A 23243-nucleotide genomic window follows, 5' to 3' on the forward strand; every position below is an offset into this window, starting at 1 on the left:
TTAAAGAAGCTCTAACTGTTTTTACATTACTTGCTAGTTTAGCCTCAAAGTTTATTTTCTCCATCTATTTTTTTTTTAGTCATCTTTTGTTGTTTTTAAAAACTTTCCCAATCCTCTAGCTTACCAGCAATCTTTGCCACATTGTATGTTTTTTCTTTCAATTTGATACCATCCTTAACTTCCCTGGTTAACCATTGTTGGTTTATCCCCTTCTTTGAATCCTTCTTCCTCACTGGGGTATATCTCTGTTGAGAATCATGAACTATTTTCTGAAATGTCTGCAATTGTTCATCAACCATCTTTTCTGCTAAACTCCCTTCCCAGTCCACTTCAGCCATCTCTGCCCTCGTTCCATTCTAATTACCCTTATTTCAGTTTAGCACAGTTGTTTCCAACCCAAGTTTCTCACTCTCAAACTGAATGCTAAATTCTACCATGTTGTGGTCACTGTTTCCTAGGGGGTTCTTTACTCTGAGATCATTTATTGATCCTACCTTATTACACATGACCAGATCCAAAATAACCTGATCCCTCAAGTTCTGTCGAAGGGTCATGAGGACTCGAAACGTCAACTCTTTTCTTCTCCGCCGATGCTGCCGGACCTGCTGAGTTTTTCCAGGTAATTCTGTTTTTGTTTTGGATTTCCAGCATCCGCAGTTTTTTTGTTTTTTAACCTGATCCCTGCTTGGATCCACAACATATTGTTCTAGGAAACTGTCCCGAATACACTCTATGAATTCTTGCTCATGGCTACCTCTCCAATTTGATTTTCCCAATCTACATGAAGATTAAAAGTCAACCATGATTAATGTACTGCCTTTTCTACATGCCTTCATTATCTGCTAATTTATTCTGTCCTACAGTTTAGCTACTGTTAGGGGCCTATAGACTATTCCCATTAATGCCTTCTTCCTCTTGTTATTTCTTACCTCAATTCATATGGATTCTACATCTTCCGATCCAAGGTCATTTTTTGCTATCATAGACCCCACCACCCTTTCCTTCCTGCCTGTCTTTTCGAAAAGTCACATACACCTCCTCCACCTATCCCCAGGGCTATGAAAGACCCTCCTTCCTGTCCTATTGACAAGTACCTACAGTATTCATCAGCTGAAGACGAATCATTCAAAGGGTAATTTCACAGTATCTTTACAGTGCAGAAGGAGGCCATTCAGCCCATCGAGTCTACACTGGCTCTCTGAAAAAGCATTCCCCCTAGTCCCACTCCCCTGCTTTATCCCCATAACCTTGCACATTCTCTATCTTCAGGTAGCAATCCAATTCCCTTCTTGATCAAGCCTGCCTCCACCACCCTTTCAGGAAGTTTGTTCCAGACTCCAACGACCCTTTGGGTGAAAAATTTTTCCTCACATCACATTTATTCTCTTTGCCAATTATTTTGAATCTGTGCCCTCTAGTTCTTGATGTTCTCTTTAGTGGAAACAGTATTTACCCTGTCCATACCTTGATCTTGAATACCTCTATCAAGTCTCCTCTCAGCCTGCTTTTCCCCAAGGAAAACAGTCCCAACCTCTCCAATCTATCCTCATGACTACAATTCTTTTATCACTGGAATCATTCTTGTGAACCTCCTCTGTAATCTCTCCAAAACCTTCACATCCCTTTTCGTGCATGGCACCCAGAACTGGACACAGTTCTACTGATAAGGCCTAACTATTGTCTTATACAAGTTCGACATGACCTCTTTACTCTTGTACTCAATGCCCCTATTAATAGAGCCTAAGATACCATATGCTTTATTAACTTTTCTCTCAACATGCCCTGCCATCTTCAATGACCTATGTATGTATACACCGAGGTCCCTCTGTTCCTGCACCTCCATTAGAGGCTCTCCCTTTATATTTGCTGACCATATTTTTTTCTGCCAAAATGAATCCCTCACACTTCTCTGCATTTAACATCATCTGCCACTTGTCTGCCCAATCCACCAACATCTCTATGTCCTTTTGAAGTTCAAGACTATCCCCATCACAGTTGACAACTTTTCCAATCTTTGTATCATCTGTAAATTTTGAAATCATGCCCTACACACCACAGTCTAGGTCATTAATGTATGTCAGGAAGAGCAAGGGTCCCAAACTGACCCCTGGGGAACTCCAATGCAACCTTTCCTCCAATCTGAAAAACAACCATTTATCACTACTCTGTTTCCTGTCACTCAGCCAATTTCTTATCCAAGTGCCTACTTTCCTTTTTTTTCTATGAACTATTCTATTGATGAAGCAGCTGAAGATACTTAGGCTTAGGACACTACCCTGAGAAACTCTTGCAGCAATGTCCCAGAACTAAGATGATTGTCTCCAACAACCACAACCATCATCCTTTGTGCCATGTATGACTCCAACTCGTGGAGAGTTTTACGCTGATCCCCATTGACTTCAGTTTTGCTAGGTCTCCTTGATACTACAAAGCATTCAAGAAATTGGCAGTTTCTTGGACAAAAGACCTTAATTTTTAAGATAGCTTTACAGGCGAGCTAATCAATTTATAATCGGAATATACAATTATGTTCGAATTACTGGCAGTAGGAACAAGATCACAGTACCAGCCAAGTCTTATGTTTTTAGGCACACGGGATTCTCATCAAAACGAAACTGACAGTTGAGACAAGTAGAGCTCCTGCTTCATCTATCTAATAAGTTTGGACCCTGCCTAATTTGACTTTGTCTCCATTCTGCAGTAGACAAAGATTTTATAGAAAGAACTCAACTCCACAGCTATGCCTCCTGTTGGATCAACCAACTCCGGTGTCTACATCTTAATCGGAAGCTTGAAGTCTGTAAAGTCTCCAAGCTACAAACAGCGAACTTATTTCTTACCGACTCTAATTTGGCCAATCTATCATCCCCTACTCTGTACTTGTGTGTGGACTTGGTGTTTCTGAGAGTGTGTATGGAAGTCACAGCATATGTTATTATTTTACCCAGACCAGTTTAAAGATAATAGAACTAACCTCCTACTTTGTTAAACACAAAGCTTGTCTGATTGATTTTTTGATAGCTGTTTACACACTCTAATTATAAAAGAAGCAAAGTACTCATTGAATTGGCAAGTGTAATCTTTTTAAAACAAAATATCTGTTGTAGTCAAATGAGGAGAGGGAAATTGGGCAGCCATTTGATCCCTCCTCACCTGGCTGTAACACTAGGTACAAAAATGATATCACCACAATTCCATTCATCTACTAGAATAGATTAAAGGAGAAGTTGACCTTGAGGAAAGAACACTGCTTCCACAGCTGTCTAATACTTGAAAAACATTAAAGCATCATGGAAAGACATGGCAATGTCTTCTGGATGGAAAGCACACCAATCCAAACTGACATCTGGAATCTTTTTCCACTCCAATTAGAGATCTGGGACATGGTCTGATAGGGGAAGATGGGCAAGTAATTTCGCACTGCCTGCCAGTTTGTCATCCTACCCATGAGACATTTGGGGGAAGGCCAAGCAGAGAGCAGAATGGCTACCTGCCATTAACAGGCCAATCAAAGCCTTGGATTAGAGTCCAACTGGAACTGGTATTGGTACCATAGCAGCTGTCTTCAGGCAGCCTCCAGGCAGCAGATTGGGGGTGGAGGAGACAGGGCTTCAGGGAGACTCCCAGGCCCCCCCATCAATCTGGCCAGAGAGAGTTGCAGCCACAGGCTGTTATGTGGAAGAGAAACAGGAGAAAGAACATTTATGCAGCGAGAGGTAATGATCTGGAACTCGCTGCCCACTAGGGTGGTAAATGAGGGTAGCCAGAGGATTCGAGTACAGGAACAGGGATGTCTTGCTGCAATTGTACAGGGCCTTGGTGAGACCACATCTGGAATAGTGTGTGCAGTTTTGGTCTCCTTATCTGAGGAAGGACGTACTTGCTATAGAGGGAGTGCAGCGAAGGTTTACTCAACTGATTCCTGGGATGGCGGGAATGACATGTGAGGAGAGATTGAATCAATTAGGATTATATTCGCTGGAGTTCAGTAGAATGAGAGGGGATCTCATAGAAACCTATAAAATTCTAACAGGACTAGACAGGGTAGATGCAGGAAGGATGCTCCCGATGGTGGGGGAGTCCAAAACCAGGGGCCACAGTCTGAGGATATGGGGTAGACCATTTAGGACTGAGATGAGGAGAAATTTCTTCACCCAGAGAGTGGTGAGCCTGTGGAATTCGTTACCACAGAAAGTAGTTGAGACCAAAACATTGTATGCTTTCAAGAAGGAGTTAGATATATGTCTTGGGGTGAAAGGGATTAAAGGGTATGGGGAGAAAGTGTGAGCAGGCTATTGAGTTGGATGATCAGCCATGATCATAATGAATGGCGGAGCAGGCTCGAAGGGCCGAATGGCCTACTCCTGCTCCTAGTTTCTACGAAGAAACAATCAATGATTTCAAAAGGAAATTGGATGGGCCCCTGTGCTGTTAATGACTATGACCTGAGGCAGCAGCTGAGCCCTGGCTTAAAATTTAATTTGAAAGACAGCACCTCTGACAATACAGCACTCCCTCAGTACTGCACTGGCGTATCCGGTTATATTTTGTGCGCTCTGTCTTTGGAGTGAGACGTGAAACCACAACTTTGACTCAGAAGCGAAGCTGCTGTCCACTGAGCCATGGTTGGCACTTTGCTATATAAATACAAAAGTCAGTGAAAAAAGAAATGTGCAGTCATATCCCATGAGTATATCCATAACAAGGCAAAATGCCAATTAATTTATTCTGAAAGCAAAACAACAAGGAGAATTCAGTGTTGTGGTTAGACTGGGATTTCATCTCCTGGATCTAAATTCAGTCAAAACTGTGAGGAAAAATCTTCTCTACATTATCTATAAAGGTCCTAAGTGAAATCAATAAGCTCATACAATCTTAAATTTGGTTCCTACTAAATACTGAACAGTGACGGAATGTCTGGTATGAGGAAATGTGACAACCTGGCCCCAACATCAAGGCAGCATCCAACCAAATCTTACACCAGGCAGCTCTAACAAAACAGAGATCAATGGGTTTCTAAAGGAAAACTCCTCCAGTAGCTGGAGCCTGGGGAAGGTGTAGCAGTTATCGTAGACCAACCACTGCAATTGCAGGACATCACTGTAAAGGCTATGTGCTGCTATCCCACAGCTCCTCCAATAACAAAGACACCTACAGAAGCATCTGGACAGCATCATTGGTTGGATTGTCAAGTAGCAGATATTGGTCGGACCACACAATTGACTCACAGCATCCATCTCCAATAAGAAATCTGGACCATCTACACATAATCTTCCTTCAACATCACCACCACCATTGCAGAGACCTCATTCTTCAACATCTTGTGGATCAACCATAACCTGAAGCTTAACTGCACCAAGCAGATTAGCATTGTGGTCGCAAGAGCAAGACCGAGGCTGAATACTTTCCAAAGAATGACTCACCTGATGGCCACAAAACGTCTCTTCAGAGGACTAAAGTCAAGAGTTTTTAATAGAATACTCAACATTCAATCAGGCAGGGGCAAATACAACACTCAAGCATCCAGGGCAATGATGTCTGCAAAATGAACACCCCTCACAGCAGGCTGTAGCTTAGCTGTACTGCAGCAATAGCACACCACGTTTACTTTAACAGTACCTTTCTGCCCTGGAAATCCACACCCATGAAAAAGACAAGAATAATACAGCACCACCACCTTCTAGTCACACATCATCCCTACACATCCTCGGACATATAACAGCATTCCTTTATCATCATTCGGTCAATGCCCAGGATTTTCCTATACAACACCATTGAGGGAGCATCGAACGGACCACAACTGTTTGAGGCTGAGTACAAATAGGATTTGGCAATAAATGCAGCCTGTCCAGTACCAACAAAATACAGAGCATAAACAAAACGAATATACTAAAGGATTGTGGTGGAATTTGAGAATAGCGATTTTGGTTAACTTATTGTATATCATCAATACTGAAATCTGCACGTGGGTGAAGAAAGAATATTTCAATAAACAGCACATCCCTCTGTGCAGACCATTCATTTCACAATTTCCTTTTCTGCTGTTTCTAGCTACTGAAGCAAGCAGTTCCCCACCCTAAATGTCACAACCTGGATTGGCAATGTCACCACTCACAATCATGCAGTCAATATTGTATTGTCACTGATTTCAGGCCATAGCTGATTGAAAGGTAACTGAAGTGCATTTTAGAGTTAACTTCAACTTTAAAAATTCCTTCAAATGCCATTCAAATGCAGAATGGAAAAGAAAGCCAACAGCATAGCTGCCTACATATTCAGCATATATAGCGCCCAACACAGACATGATGGGCCAAGTGGCCTCTTTTTGTGCCATAAGCTATGATTCTATGACTCACTCCCCTCATAAGTCCTCGCTCAAAAGACATACTTCACTCTATGAATTTTGCATAGAGAAACTCAAGTGCAATTCTGTGACACAAGATTACCATCACAAGATTACCATTACATACCAAAGCATTTATCATTTGACTTGACTTGACATCTTTTTACAAGAGAAAACAGACTCAATTTCCCTATGTACCCGTGTATCTTGTAAACAAACCTTTGCTAATTCCAATGCTAATCAGAAATAAGCTCAATTTCATAGGTAAAACTGGATCAAAATTGGAGAAAGGGAGTGAATCCAAACATTTGAACTTCATACCCTTTGGAAAAACCTTAGAGAATATAATCTTCTTAATTCTGTTACAGAATTGATAGTGCAGTCTTAAAAGAGAGTTATGAAGTGAACTCCAGGGACACTTTTAGATCACTGCAGGATAACAGGATAGAGAATTGCTTCTCAATCTTGTGGAATCAAACTGGAAATAGAAACGGGATTTTACTAATTTAGAGAAGAATGAAAGTTTTCATCTTTGACTTTTCTCTCACTAGCTATACTTAAACAAGAAATAGATGGTGCTTCTCTTTGTGATCTGATATACATTTTCTTACTTTACTCTTTCATGGGATGTAGGCAAGGCCAGTATTTGTTGCCCATCCCTAATTTCCATTAAACTGAGTGGCTTGCCAAATTATTAAATCAAAAACAAGTAGCCTTTACACATCAACTGAATTCAAGTTGCATAATGCCTAGTCACTTGTACAATAAATAGGGAGAAAGGCAAATTGTTCTTAATATGTCTTCATTGGGAAGGTACAAGATTTTGCTTAATTTGTGGAAGATGAGTGTTGCTAACTTTTATAAATTTCTCCATTGTACCACTTGTGAAATGAATCCAGCCACAGAAGGTACAGGGAACAGGGTCTTTTTACTCTGGAAGAACAAAATTTGTGGAGATTTGATTATTTAAATTGATGGAAGGACTAGACTATGTACATGGGGACAGATTAATTGAATTAGATACATTAGGAAGAACAAGGGAGAAGAGTATAAATTACGTAAGCATTTAATGAGGTTAGATGTCAGGAGGTTCTGCATGCTTGTGCAGTGGTTATGAATTAGCTGCAAATATTCAAAAGGGAGCTGGATGAGCTGGTGGAGGAGGTTAACACTGCTGCATAAAAAAACGAGTGGGACGTTAAGTGATATACCTCATGGTCACTTATTTTCTGATTGGAGCACTAGTGGCAGAATCAACAGCAGAGTCAAATGTCCATAAATCTCTGTCCCAACAACAGGGCCTTACAACATCTTGTACACCCGTAGTGTGAATTGCTCCGCACACTCTGCACCAGTCATCGCAGTGAGGTTGCAAAATTGTGAATTGACCTGCAGAGTTTGTACCCACAAGAAATACATTAAAGGTGCTCTTGCTTTAGAAAAGTACATCAGCATGGTTCTCACGTTTTGACTAAAGCTCCCAGTCTAAGTACTGAGACCTGCAGAGAACCCATGTGATTTTTCCCTTACCACACTCTAGCATTGATAAAAACTTCAGCTGTTGGCTGCGCTATCCCTCAAGTTATAAACATAGAAAATAGGAACAGGAACAGGTCATTTGGTCCTTCGAGCCTGCTGCACCAATAAATAGAATCATAGCTAACCCTCTATCTCAGCGCCGTGCTCCTGCGCTCTCCACATACCCCTTGACGCCTTTAGGAACGAAACCGAACGGACCACCCGGCCTCAACCTAGGCACCGGAACCAACAATGGCAAACTCGGCACTGTCAACCCTGCTAAGTCCTCCTTACCAACATCTGGGGGCTAGCACCAAAATTGGGAGAATGTCTCATAGACTAGTCAAGCAACAGCCTGACATAATCATCCTCACAGAATCATACCTTACAGATAATGTCCCAGACACCACCATCACCATCCCTGGGTATGTCCTGTCCCACCGGCAGGACAGACCCAGCAGAGGAGGCGGGCAGCACAGTGGTATACAGTCAGGAGGGAGTTGCCCTGGGAGTCCTCAATATTAACTTCAGACCCCATGAAGTCTCATGGCATCAGGTCAAACATGGACAAGGAAACCTCCTGCTGACTACCACATACCACCCTCCCTCAGCTGATGAATCATTGCTCCTCCATGTTAAATATCACTTGGACGAAGCACTAAGGGTGGCAAGAATGCAGAAAGTACTTTGCGTGGGGGACTTCAATGCCCATCACCAAGTGTGGCTCGGTATCACCATTACTGACCAAGCTGGCCGAGTCCTAGAGGGCATAGCTGCTAGACTAGGTCTGCAGCAGGTGGTAAGGGAACCAACGAGAGGGATAAACATACTTGGCCTCACCCTCACCAACCTGCCTGCCGCAGATGCACCTGTCCATGACAGTATCTGTAGAAGTGACCACCGCACAATCGTTGAAGAGATGATGTCCCACACTCACATTGAGGATACCCTCCACAGTGTTGTGTGGCACTACCACCAGGCTAATTGTGATAGATTTCAAACAGATCTAGCAACTCAAGATTGGGCATCCATGAGGAGCTATGAGCCTTCAGCAGCAGCAGAATTGTACTCCAACACAATCCGTAATCTCTTGGCCCGGCATATCCCCCACTCTAGACTTACCGTCAAGCCAGGGGATCAACCCCGGTTCAATGAGTGCAGGAGGGCACGCCAGAAGCAGCACCAGGCATACTTAAAAATAAGGTGTCAATCTGGTGAAGCTGTAACACAGCACTACTTGCGTGCCAAAGAGCATAAGCAGCAAGTGATAGACAGAGCTAAGCGATCCCACAACCAACATATCAGATCTAAGCTCTGCAGCCCTGTAACATCCAGTCATGAATGGTGGTGGACAATTAAACAACTCACTGGAGGAGGCAGTTCTACAAATATCCCCATCCCAGCACATCAGTGCAGAAGATAAGGCTGAAACATTTGCTACAATCTTCAGCCAGAAATGCCAAGTGGATAATCCATCTCAGCCTCCTCCAGAGGTCCCCAGCATCATAGGTGCCAGTCTTCAGCCAATTCGATTTACTCTATGTGATATCAAGAAATGGCTGAAGGCACTCGATAGTGCAAAGGCTATGGGCCCTGACAATATTCCGGCAATAGTACCGAAGACTTGTGCCCCACAACTTGCCGTGCCCATAGCCAGCCTTTTCAGTACAACGACAACACTAGCATCTACCCAGCTGTATGGAAAATTGCCCAAGTAGGTCCTGTACACAAAAAGCAGGATAAATCCAACCTGGACAATTACCGCCCCATCAGTCTACTCTCCATCATCAGTAAAAGTAATGGAAAGAGTTATCAACAGTGCTATCAGGCAGCACCTGTTTAGTAATAACCTGCTCACTGACATCCAGTTTAGGTTCTGCTAGGGCCACTCAGCTCCTGACTTAATTACAGCCTTGGTTCAAACATGGACAAAAGAGCTGAACTCCTGAGGTGAGGTGAGAGTGACTGTCCTTGATATCAAGGCAGCATTTAATCATGGGTTGGACACTGTACAGTATTTTCAGACCCCCATTGGTTTGTTGGAAAGCACTAGCCCAGACATGCTTTTCGATTATAACTTTAAATCAGCATGAAAATTCTGATTTCTATTGAATTGTTCTGACGGAAAATCATATTAGACTCAAAATATTAATACTGTTTCTCTCTTCACAGACGTTGCCGGACCTGCTGAGTTTTTCCAGCATTTTCTGTTTTATTTCAGATTTCCAGCATCTGCAGTATTTGGCTTTTATGAAAATAGTGTGTGTAATTTTACATGTTTGCAGACCAACATAACTAATTCCAGTTTAATCACCAGATGATTTAGCCCCCAATGCAGTCTCGCAATCTTCCTTCACAACAGCTCTCAATTGCACTGAAGATGCTTCAGGTACCAGATTAAAGCACAACACTTCTACTTTAACTGAATAAATCTCTTTCTCATCAGATAGTTTGGCAGGATCCTGTTTAATAGCCATGTTTAAGAGTCTTGTTGCAGTTTGGCTTTTTAAAATATTGCACTGTTGTTCATCTTCAATTGTAGCTAAAACACATGGACTGCAGCAGTTCAAGAAGGCAGCTCACCACCACCTTCTCAAGGGCAATTAGGGGCGGGCAATAAATACTGGCCTAGCCAACAACACACACATCCCATGACCGAATATAAAAAAAACTTGCACCTATAAACTTTCTCACAATAAAATACCTTTGTTCTAGGCCAGCTTTTCTATCTAAAATAGTGGGCATTAAAGGACATAGAGATCAAAATCAGTCCAGAATATTTGTGCAAAGTTTCACAAGTTTGTGCAAAGTTTCTCTCCTTCACAAGTCTAACCTGAAATGAGAGTGGCTAGTCTCAACCTGGTTCCTCATTAATGCAAGCATTACATTAAAGGTACCCCAAACTAGTATCAAGCTGGGAAATGGGAGAATGTAACAGTGGGACAGGACAGGAGAAAGACTGGGGCAAAGTACAAGTGTTTTATTCTGCAGGGAGTTAGGCTACAGGACACATAATCTAGAAATGCTGAATACAATACTTAATAGCATCCAGCCACATGGAAACGTCCCAATGTGCTTTACATTGAATTGTTTTTGGAATTCTGAAATAACTCTTAGTGACACACAACCGTTCCGGGCCAGCAATGTCCTAAAAAAAAAGGCTCTGATCCGCTGTTGGATCTCGTCAATGGCGGCCTTTTGAGAGAGCCGGTTGCCGAGGTATGGGAAGTGTTCAACATTTTCTAGTCTCTCCTTCAACATATATGAAGAGTGGAATATTTGGCTGGCCAGATGTAGGTTCACCTGACTCCACCCCTGCCTGAGCTTACCTGCTGCAGAAACGCTCATGTCTCTGTTACCTTTCCACTTGACTATTCCAACACATACCTGGGTGGCCTCAAACATTCTACCCTCTGTAAACCTGAAGTCACCCAAAACTTATGTTTTAACTTGCACCAAGTCCCATTCCAACATCCCCATGTTAACTGACCTATTTTGGCTTTTTGTTTAGAACACCTCAATTTTAAAATTCTTTTCACTGTTTTCAAATCCCTCCATGGCCCCACGCGCCCCATCTCTAATCGCCACAGCCCTACGTTGCTCAGAGATATCTATACTTCTCCAATAATGACCTCTTGAGCATCTCCAATTTCAATCACTCAGCCGTTGGCAGCTGTGCATTCAGTTGCCAAACCCTTAAACTCTAAAATTTCCTCTCTAAATATCTCCAATCCTCCAATTCTCTGTTTCTTTATGACACTCTTTAAAATCTACTTCTTTCACCAAGCTTTTGGTCATCTGCCCTAATGTCTCCTTATGCAGCTCAGCGTCAAACTTTGCTTGTTAACACCCCGGAGGGGCACCTGGAGACGTTCTACAATATCAAAGGTGCGATACAACGAGCAAGTTTTTGTTGCTATGTTCCCTTCAGTGTCGATGATTAAGTGCTGATCCAGTTGAGTGCAGAACAAGGGGACATAACCTTAAAACCAAAGCTAGGCTGTCAAGGGTGATGTCAGGAAGCACTTGTTCACACAAAGGAGAGCGGAAATCTGAGACAGGCAGTTTTTCTTAATAAAGGTACTAAAGGCTACGGAACCAATGCAGTTAAATGGATTGGAGGCGCACATCAGCCATGAGCCAAATGAAAGGCAGGACAGGTTTAACGAGTTGAGTTCCCTCCTCCTCTTTGGGGCTGGGGATCTAGCTTAATCTCTTCTGTCTTTTTTTTTTACATAGAGAATGGTGAGTATGTGGAACATGGTACCACATGGAGTGTTTGAGGCAAATAGTAAATAATAAATACATTTAAGGGGAAGCTAGATAACTGCACGAGGATGGAAGGCATAGAAGGATATGCTGGATGAAGAAGTGTGGGAGGAGGCTTGTGTGGAGCATAAACAGACACGTTGAGCTGAATACAGTACAGAAACAGGCCAAACTCTGGGGCAGAGCTTGAATCTACGACCCCCAATGAATAACAAAACTGATATGAGGACATGAGAGTGTAGAAATAGGCAACATTCCAGCGCTAAGATCCTCAGGTTGATCAGCATGATCAGTCTGGAGGACAGTGGCAAGAAATAGTTTTCACAAGTTCAATAAATGTGAAGGTTTTGGAAGACAGGAGACTTTTTTATTCTTTCAGGGATGAGAGTAACATTGGCAAGTCCAGCATTTGCCCATCCCTAATTGCCCTTGAGAAGGTGGTGGTGAGCTGCCTTCTTGAGCCGCTGTCGTCCATGTAGTGTAGGTACATCCACAGTGCAATTAGGAAGGGAGTTCCAGGATTTTGACCCAGCAACAGCGAAGGAACGGCGATATAATTCTGAATCAGGATGGTGAGAGGCCTGGAGGGAAACTTACAGATGGTGGTGTTCCCATGTGCCTGCTGCCCTTGTCCTTCTAGATGATGGAAGCTGTGGGTTTGAAAGGTGCCGTCAAAGAAGCCATGGCGAGCTGCTGCAGTGTAGCTTGCAGATGGTACATACTGCTGCCAGTGTGTCAGTGAGGGAGGGAGTGAATGTTTAAGGCGATGGATGGGGTACCAATCCAGATGGTTGCTTTATCCTGGATGGTGTCAAGCTTCTCAAGTGTTGTTGGAGCTGCACTCATCCCGGCAAGTGGAGAGTATTCATCACACTTCTTACTTTCGCCTTGTAGATGGTGGACAGGCTTTGGGAAGTCAGGATGGGAGTTACTTGCCGCAGGATTCCCAGCCTCTGACCTGCTCTCGTAGCCATGGTATTTACATGACTGCTCCAGTTCAGTTTCTTGTCAATGGTAACCCCAGGATATTTATAGATGGTGACTGTTTGTGATGCAAGGACCTTTATTGGCCAATAGTGTTGATAGATGGAGAAATTATGAGAGGGGCTGTGGAGGAAATTGAGAGACAGGTACTAAACCAACAACTGCCAAAATGTTTCTGTGTGGGGCAGCCACTGCAAATATTGGCATAATCTATTTGCCTAATTTACAGATGTATCAGTTGACCCAAAAGGAAAACAAAGTCAAATCTTGAAATAAAACAGCTATTGCAGAAGTAACATTCTGATAAATCGAGTACAGAAATTACCCAAATTGGTGACGTAAATTTAGATTTCTGTTCATCTCCCAGATCCCTTGAGCGTAAGAAAACCAGTTTATGAACATTTCATTTGGACAGACTGAGGGGTAAAAGAGAAATTATAGTAAATCTGGAAATAATCAACTCAAATTCGATAAATTTAATAATTGTGCCAGAGGCAATTATATGTTAAGCCTTGAAGCGATTATTAATACATAACACCCACTTACAAAGAACTTAAGATGTCAATCTGACTAGATCTCTGTGTTTGACGCAAGTGGAGAGATTTACAAGTACCTGACATTGCTTACATCTTGTGACTGGCTGGTGATTGCATCATACAAATTATCTTACAGGCCTCTCCTGTATTGTAACTCCCTTCTGAATGCAATCCTACTCATGACCACACTTCTGCATTTCCATATTGCTGCAGTGCATATTTCAACTGGTACAGATGTTCGACCAGTCAGGAAGAAACAACACCGCTACACAGCTGCCAGAGTCAATAAATGGATGTTTCCTTACTAATATTGCAACCACCAAATGCAATAGTCACAACTAACGCATTCATTTTCGGGGATTTGGTATTTCTGAACAAGGTCAGAATCGGTCATTTCAAGGCATGCTTTGTATAATTTATTATTTACTCTGTATTCTGCAACATTCAGTTCAATCTAGATCGCCTTAAAAGTCAAAAGCTTGTTAAGCAACTGCAGGAGCAGTGCAACAAACCGAATGGTTTGAAGAGAGCAACTCACGCAATTAACCTCCAAACTAAAACATTCTGCAAGGACCTCCAACATGTCTCTAATACTGCCCCTTAATCACACCCCCAACACACAATAAAATGGGGGTAAAGAATTGAAACAAATTTTCACATAAAGTCACTTTGCTCCTTCAGGACAAGGTACATGACAGAATGAGATTCGACATTAGAATAACTTTAAAAAAAACACTCCATGAGAACTGAAGATGAAAAACCCATCCGGGGATATGATGAACAGCTACAAAATTAATCTAACCCCACAGTAAATGAATGAAGAACTGGAACACCAGGCGCTGTTTACTTTAATGTATGGATGTTCGCCAAACACTTCGGTGAATCATTACAAACTGGCTTCATCTTAACTTCTCAATGCAAAAGTGGTTTGAAAGCACAAAGAAACAGCAAGGTGCAGCAACCTTAGGCATGCTTAAAAAACATTTCCACGTTACACAAGAAGCTCTTAATGGCTGTAACCTCAAGTACTTCATGGCAACTTTTTTCAACCAGCTTGATACGAAGTCTGACTTTAAATATTTAACCTAATTGTTAGAACAAACTATTACCTGCTCGTCCTTCATTACATAGGTAGCTTATTTACCATTACAACACCACAGGCTCATAGGAACTAACTTTCTTACCAATAACATTCTTCCAATGAACTGAAATGGACAGTTATAAATCAGACACGATGGAAAGCTTCCATCATCAGTTTACATTTTAAAACAGTAGAATAAATTAAAAAATTTTAACCAGACTATTCTTCATTTAAACAAATAAGACAGGTTGACCAGTTAAGCCTCAGCTGGAATTCTGAGAGTCACACTTTAGGAAGGAGGTTCAAGAAGATGCAAAGGACATTTACTAGCATGGTACTAGGCATGAGGGACTTCAGTTAATGTGGAGAGACTGGAGAGGCTGGGATTATGCTCCTTAGAGCAGAGAAGGTTAAGGAATATTTGATAGAGATGTTCAAAATTATGAAGGGTTTTGACAGAGTAAATAAGGAGAAACTGTCCAGAGACAGGAGAGTCAACATCAGAGGATACATAATACCACTGAATTCCACATTAAACTTGAAAATTACATACTCCAATCACAGATAAGAATCTTAACCTTAAACAAAGCCAATTACATAGGTATGAGGAGAGAGCTGGCAAGGGCTGAATGGATAAATAGACTAAAAGGCATGGTGGTAACGAAACAGTGAGAAACGTTTAAAGAAGCAATTTAAAATATTCAACGAATTTAAAACATTCCACAGAAAATAAAAATTCAATGAAAAATAACCATCTGTGGCTTACAAAGGAGGTTAAGGGTAGCATTAGATTAAAAGGAGAGGCTCATAATGTTGCAAAAAGAATAGAAAGTCTGAGAATTGGAGGTATTTTAGAAACCAGCAAAGGGCCACCAAAAAATTGCTTAAAGGGAAAAATAGAATGAGTAAACGGGCCAAGAATATAAAAATAGATTGTTAGATCTTTTATAAATATATAAAAAGGAAGAGAGTAGCTAAAGTAAGTGTCAATTCCTTCGAAGTAGAAACAGGAGAAATGATCATGAGAAGTGAGGCAATTACAGAGACACTGAACAAACATTTTGTGTCTGTCTTCACAGTAGCAGACTTAATTTACATACCAGAAAAACAGAGCAACCTAGGGACTAAAATGTGAGGAAATTAAGGTCATTAATATCAGCAGAGAAAAAGAATTGGAGGGACCTAAGGGACTAAAATTCAACAAATGCCCAGGACCCAAAGGCCTCCATCCTAGGGTTCTAAAAGAGATAACTGCAAAGTTAGTGGATGCTCTGGTTATGATTTTCTGAAATTCCCAGGTTTCTGGATAGTCCCATCAGATTGGAACTTAACAAATGTCACAATGCAATTCAAAAAAGAGTCAGAGAGAAAACAAGGAACTACATACATCAGTCGTTGGGAAAGTGCTGGAATCTATTCTTCAGGAAATCTGAACAATGCATTTAAAAATCATTGTGCGATTAGAACAAGTCTATACACTTTTACATGAGGGAAATTGTGCTTCACAAATTGATATCATTTTTTTGATGATGTAACTAGTAGGGTAGCTAAAGGGGAACCAGTAAATTAGTATAACTGGATTTCCAAAAGGTATTCAGTAAGGTGCCACACAAAAGGTTAATAGGCAAGATAAGGGCTCATGGAATTGGGGGTGATATATTAACGCGGGCAGAGAATTAGAAACAGACAGGTGGCAGAGTAGGCATAAATTCTCATGTTGGCAGGCTGTGGCTAGTGGAGTACCGCAAGGATCAGTGCTGAGGTCTCAGCTATTTACAACCTATATTACTGACTTAGACAAAGAGACAGAGAGTAATGTATCTAAGTTCGCTGATGATACAAAGCTAGCTGCAAAAGTAAGTCATGAAGAGGACACAGGGAGGCTGCAAAGAAAATATAGACTGGTAAAATGGTTGGGCAACAAGGTGGCAGATAGAATATAATGTGGGGAAGTGTGAAGTTATTCAGTTTGGTTGTAAGAATGGAAAAGCAGAATATTTTCTAAAAGGTGTGAAACTTGTAAATGTTCGCATTCAGAGAGATTTGGACGTGCTGATAAAGGAACTCAAAGCTACCGTGCAGGTACAGCAAGCCATTAGGAAGGCAAATGGCATGCTGGCCTTTATCACGGGGGGATTGGAGTACAAGAATAAAGAAGTCTCGCTACAATTACTCAGGGCTTTGGTGAGCTGACATCTGGAATATTGTGTGCGGTTTTGGTCTCCATGTCTAAGGAAGGACTTGAGGACTTACTTGCATTGGAGTCTGTACAACAAAGGCTCACTAGATTGGCTCCTGATATGACCGGGTTTGCCCTATGATGAGAGGCTGAGTAAATTGGATCTATATTCTTTGGAGTTTAAAAAGTGAGAGGTGATCTCATTGAAACATACAAGATTCTAAAGGGGCTTGATAAGGTAGACACAGAGAGGTTGTTTTCCCTGGCTGGAGAATTTAGGCGGCAGGGGGTGGGGGGGGGGGGGGAGTTGAGCACAGTCTCAGGATAAGGGTCCAATCATTTAAGACTGAGATGAGGAGAAATTCGTTCACCCCAAGGGTGGTAAATCTTTGGAATTCTCTACCCCAGGGGGTTGTGGATGTTCCATCGTTGTATACATTTAAAGCTGGAATACAGGTCCCTCAGGGAAGGGACATGGGCAGTGAGTGGGAAAACTGAGTTGAAGCCCAAAGTCAGCCATGGTCGAATTGAATGCTTGACAGCTGTACAGTCTCCTCCTGCTCCTATTTCCCATGTCTTTGCATTTCTGGTAACTGGTCATTAAAAAGGAGAGATGAGAACGTAGTTGTAACCAGGTGAGTTGCAGTCTGGAGTGCGCTGCCAATAAAGGGCGCTGAAAGCAGATTCAAGTGTAACTTTCAAAAGGGAATCAGATAAATACATGAAAAGGAAAGAAGTTGCAGGGCGATGGGGAAGGCGGGGGAGGGGGGGGACTCACTGGATAGATCTTTCAAAGAGCTGGCACGGGGCACATGGAGCCAAACGGCCTCATTAAGGAGGCGAGGGGGAGAATCCAGAGTTTGTAAGAAGCAGAGAGAGAGAAAGAAAGAGAGAGAGAGAGAGAGAGAGAACACACAGAGTGCTGAGGGCAGCCGCGGGCTGGTGCAGGAGGAGCCGAGCCGAGTGCAGCCGAAAGAAGCCGAGCCGGGGACCCGAGCCTCTCCGAGTGATGCCGAGTGCATCCCGAATCGAGCCGAGCCCCGGATCCGCATCTCAACCCCGGTCCCGGGTGAGGCCGACTGGGAGCCGAGCGGTTCCGACAGCCGCCTCCAGCCTCGCTCACCTGTATTTTTTGAAGAGCTGGTCCGATTCCCTGAAGCCGTTGTTGAGCAGCATGTTAATCCCGGCCAGCGCCAGTTCGGCATCGTCCAGCGGCCGCTGGGGGCTGCCGGCCGCCGGCCCGGGGCCGGACTCCGATCCGGGGGCTGAGCCCGAAGCCTCCCCTCGCCTGCGATCCATCCGCCCGCCCGCCCGCCCGCCGGGGTCCGGTCCGGGTGTCAGCCCAGGCCCCCCGCCACCCACCGGGGCTCCGCTCTGTAGGTTTTCCGCCTGGGGAAAGGTCTCGGCCGGTTCTCGCCCTCCTCACCGGCCCCGCCGCTGCTGCCGCTCACTCCATCCCCTCCCCCACTCCCGGTCCCGCTCCCGCTCCCGCTCAATGTTGCCCCTTCCGCGTCCTCTCGCCCGGCCGACCTGTCCAGCACGCACCTCGCAACGCGCAGGCGGTGACATAGCAACGGCGACCTTTCACCTTCCCCTCCCCCCCCCCCCCCCAAATCCAGCCAATCAGCCGCAAGCCCCGCCCTCCGGCTGTCGATCCGTCCTGGGCGCTCCTCCAGGGTTACCAACTCTCCTGGATTGCCCGGGACACAGTCCCTCCCTTCAAACCCCTTTCCCTCCGGTTACCAGCTCCACATGAGGGGAAACATCCTTTCAGCATCCACCCTATCCAGTCCCCTCACGATCACCCCTCATTCTTCTAAACTCCAATGGATATAGGCCTTAACCATTCCTGAGAGGAAAGCCCCCCCTCCTTCCAGGCATCAGGCAAGTGAATTTCTCTGACCTGCTTCTCAGCAATTCTTTCTTAAATAAGGAGACCAAAAACTGTACAACTGTTGTAAAACTTCCCTACTTTTATATTCCATTCCCCTTGCAAAAAACAACAACATCCCATTTGCCTTCCTGGTCACTTGCTGTATCTGTAGCTGTACCTTTTGCGATTCACTAGGACCTCCAGATCCCTCTGTACCTCAGAGTTTTGCCATCTCCATCTAAATAACGTGCTGCGTTCCTATTCATCCTGCCAAGTGGACAAGTTCTCATTTCCCCACATTATCATCCATCTGCCAATTTTTTGCCCCTTCATTTAACCAATGTCCTTTCACAGACTCCTTAGGTCCTCTTCACAACTTACTCTCCTGCCTAGCTTTGTGTCATCAACAATTTTTTTAACATTCATTCATGGGATGTGAGCATCACTGGCTCAGGCAACATTTATTTCCCATCCCTCATTTCCCTTGAGCTACCTTCTTGAATCGCTGCAGTCCCTGTGGTGTAGGTACACCCACAGTGCTGTTAGGAAGAATCCTGCTCCAGGATTTTGACTTAGTGACAGTGAAGAAATTGCGATATATTTCCAAGTCAGAATGGTGAATGACTTGGAGGGGAAATTCCAGGTGCAGTGTTCCCATGCTGCCTTTGTCCTTCTAGATGACCGCACTCGTGAGTTTGGAAGGTCCTTTCTAAGGAGTCTTGGTGAGCTCCTGCAGTGCATCTTGTAGACAGTATACACTGCTGCCATTGTGCGTCAGTGCTGGAGGGACTGAATGGATGTGGATGCCAATCAAGTGGGCTGCTTTGTCTTGGATGGTGTCAAACTCCTTTAGTATTGTTGGAGCTGCATTCATCCAGGCAAATGGACAGTGTTCCATCACAATCCTGACTTGTGCTTTGTAGATGGTAGACAGGTTTTGGGGAGTCAGGAGGTGAGTTACTCGCTGCAGGATTCCTAGCCTCTGACCTGTTCTTGTAGCCACAGTATTTATATGGCTAGTCCAGTTCAGTTTCTGGTCAATGGTAAGCCCCATTTGCCAAAAGGGCAATATTTTTAAAAACCTAGATCACAACATCAAAACTTACCTAGTCAAATTTGATAAACTTAATTTGCACTTTACAGTTCTAGCTTCCTGGGAAGCCACAACATGGGTTTGTTTTAGACAATTTACCTGCAGATTAATCAGGATTTTAAAATGCTGCATCATCATATTTAACAAATCATGTAATGTTACATTTGTGGTGAGTGTGCCCATAGGTGTGTAACCTCAAAGTAGGCAATAAACACAAGACCTTAAATCCCTCCAGGGGAAAAAAAATACTTGCATTTGCAGAGCTCTTTTCACAGCTACCAGATGTCTCAAACTGCTTTGCAGCCATTGAGGAACTTTTGAAGTGTTTAGGACCCGAGGGCGCAGCCTCAGAGGAACGGGAAGACCTTTTAGAACAGAGATGAGGAGAAACTTCTTTAGCCAGAGAGTGGTGAATCTATGGAATTCATTGCCACAGAAGGCTGTGGAGGCCAGGTCATTGCGTGTGTTTAAGACCGAAATAGATAGGTTCTTGATTGGTAAGGGGATCAAAAGTTACGGGGAGAAGGCGGGAGAATGGGGTTGAGAAACTTATCAGCCATGATTGAGTGGCGGAGCAGACTTGATGTGGGCGTCGCATTGCCAGCATTTATTGCCCATCCTTAATTGTCCTTTTCAGAGGGCATTTAAGAGTCAACCACATCACTGTGGGTCTGGAGTCACATGTAGGCCAGACCAGGTAAAGATGGCAGATTTCCTTCCCTAAAGGGCATTAGTGAACCAGATGGGTTTTTATGACAATCGGCCATGGTTTCATGGTCGTCATCAGACTTTTAATTACAGATTTTTAAAGAGCTCAAAAATCACCATCTGCCCCATGGGGAGATGGTGGAATTTGAATTCAATAAAAATCCGGAAATAAAAAAGCCTGATGATAACCATGGAACCATTGTTGGAAAAACCCATCTGGTTCACTAATGTCCTTTAGGGAAGGAAATCTGCTGTCCTTACCTGGTCTGGCCTACATGTGACTCCAGACCCACAACGACTCTTGACTCCCACAAACAGTAATGTGACAATGACCAATCTGTTACTATGAGATTGATTAAGCATAAATATTAGCAGAACACTGGGGGTCCCTCCCGGTTCTTTTTCAAAATAGTGCCATGGGATCTTTCACATCCACCCAAGCAAGCACTCTCTGTACTGCACTCTTTGTACAGCTTTGATTTTTGTATTCAAGCCCTGGAATTGGACTTAACCCTGGAACCTTTTGACTCAGAGGCAAAAATGCTACCAACTGAGCCATAGTTAGCATTCACTTCTCCCGATCAGTGTAATCTGCTCCAGCTATACAATCCTCCAAAGATGTCTGTATTCCTCCAATTTGCTTTGCACCACCATTGACGACCATGTCACTAAACCAGCTAGGCTCCAAGCTCAGGCATTGCTTCCCTAAATCCCTCTACCTCTCTACCTTTCTCTTTCCTCCTTTTAAAATGTTCCTTAAAACCTACCTATTTGACTAAGCTTTTGGTCATCCATCATAATATCTCCTTATATGCCGTGTTGTCAGAGATTTTGTTTGGTTAAGCTCCTATGAAAGGCTGTAGAACATTTTACTAATTAAAGGTACTACATAAATGCAAGTTGTTGTTATTCTTACAATAGCTACCCTTGCACCATTGGGAGCACAGCAGGCCTTGGATCTCTGCTCCAAACTGTTATGAACGAGGTAGTGACTACCCAAACTCACATCATACATAACCTACACGGCTGGTAAAGAGAGATTTTCATCAATTTATTCTGATTTGATTTAAACTCTAATCCTTGAGATGAATTGGAAAAGAACTTGCATTTCTGGTGCCTTTCAGGATGTCCCAAAACACATTACAACCAAGGAAGTACTCCTGAAGTGTAATCACTTTTGTAATGTAGGATAACATGGCAGCCAATTTGCACACAGCAAGCTCCCACAAACAGCAATGTAATAATGACCAGTTAATTGGTTTTTAGATGTTGATTGAGGATAAATATCAGCATAGGATATTGGAGAGATTGCCCTGTTCTTCAAAGGAGTGCCATGGGATCTTTTATATTCTTCTTAGAGAGCAGACAGGGACTGGAGTGCTGATTTTACATGTTGCCCAATCTTATATGTTGACTTCCATGGAAAGTAAAATTGGATGGGGTGTAGATGTTGATTGAGGATAAATATCAGCAGAGGATATTGGAGAGATTGCCCTGCTCTTCAAAGGAGTGCCATGGGATCTTTTATATTCTTCTTAGAGGGCAGAAAGGGACTGGAGCGCTGATTTTACATGTTGCCCAATCTTATACGTTGACTTACATGGAAAGTAAAATTGGATGGGGTGTAAGACCACATTGACCATCCCCCCACCAATCCTATCACTGATAGGATGAGTTAAGTTGCCCCAGTAGAACAGGTTATAAAATAAGCATTCCATTGACCCAGTGGGTTTCCCACCCAGTGAATTAGGTTAAAATTCTGAGTGCAAACCATAAGACCATAAGACATAGGAGCAGAAATTAGGCCATTCGGCCCATCGAGTCTGCTCCGCCATTCAATCATGGCTGATAAGTTTCTCAACCCCATTCTCCTGCCTTCTCCCCATCACCTTTGATCCCCTTACCAATCAAGAACCTATCTATTTCGGTCTTAAATACACTCAATGACCTGGCCGCCACAACCTTCTGTGGCAATGAATTCCATAGATTCACCACTCTCTGGCCAAAGAAGTTTCTCCTCATCTTTGTTCCAAAAGGTCTTCCCTTTACTCTGAGGCTGTGCCCTCGGGTCCTAGTCTCTCCTATTAACGGAAACATCTTCCCCACGTCCACTCTATCCAGGCCTTTCAGTATTCTGTAAGTTTCAATCAGATCCCTCCTCATCCTTCTAAACTCCATCGAGTATAGACCCAAAGTCCTCAAACGTTCCTCATATGTTAAGCCTTTCATTCCTGGGATCGTTCTCGTGAACCTCCTCTGGACCCTCTCCAGGGCCAGAATATCCTTCCTGAAATACGGGGCCCAAAATTGCTCACAATATTCTAAATGTGGTCTGACCAGAGCCTTATAAAGCCTCAGCAGCACATCCCTGCTTTTATATTCCAGTCCTCTTGAAATAAATGCCAACATTGCATTTTCCTTCCTAACCACCAACTCAATCTGCAAGTTAACCTTAAGGGAATCCGGGACTGGGCCTCCCAAGTCTCTTCTGAATTCTCTCCCCATTTAGAAAATAGTCTATGCCTCTATTCTTTCTACCAAACTGCATGACCTCACACTTCCCCACGTTGTATTCCATCTGCCATTTCTTTGCCCATTCTCCTAACCTGTCCAAATCCTTCTGCAGCCTCCCCGCCTCCTCAATACTACCTGTCCCTCC

The 23243-nt window shown here is 43.4% G+C and overlaps 1 protein-coding gene across 1 annotated transcript in view; it reads right to left on the reverse strand.

Annotated features, from left to right (window-relative positions):
* Positions 1-18196, reverse strand: part of ttc39c (tetratricopeptide repeat domain 39C) — a 127055-nt gene extending 108859 nt beyond the window's left edge. Inside the window, exon 1 of the mRNA XM_041190568.1 lies at positions 18034-18196. Within this exon, the coding sequence (XP_041046502.1) occupies positions 18034-18086 (53 nt within the window). The 5' untranslated portion in view covers positions 18087-18196. The remainder of the gene's footprint in view (positions 1-18033) is intronic.
* Between the last annotated feature and the right edge of the window lie 5047 nt (positions 18197-23243).

Source organism: Carcharodon carcharias, chromosome 6 (assembly GCF_017639515.1).
Source record: "Carcharodon carcharias isolate sCarCar2 chromosome 6, sCarCar2.pri, whole genome shotgun sequence".
NCBI classification, from domain to species: Eukaryota; Metazoa; Chordata; class Chondrichthyes; order Lamniformes; family Lamnidae; genus Carcharodon; species Carcharodon carcharias.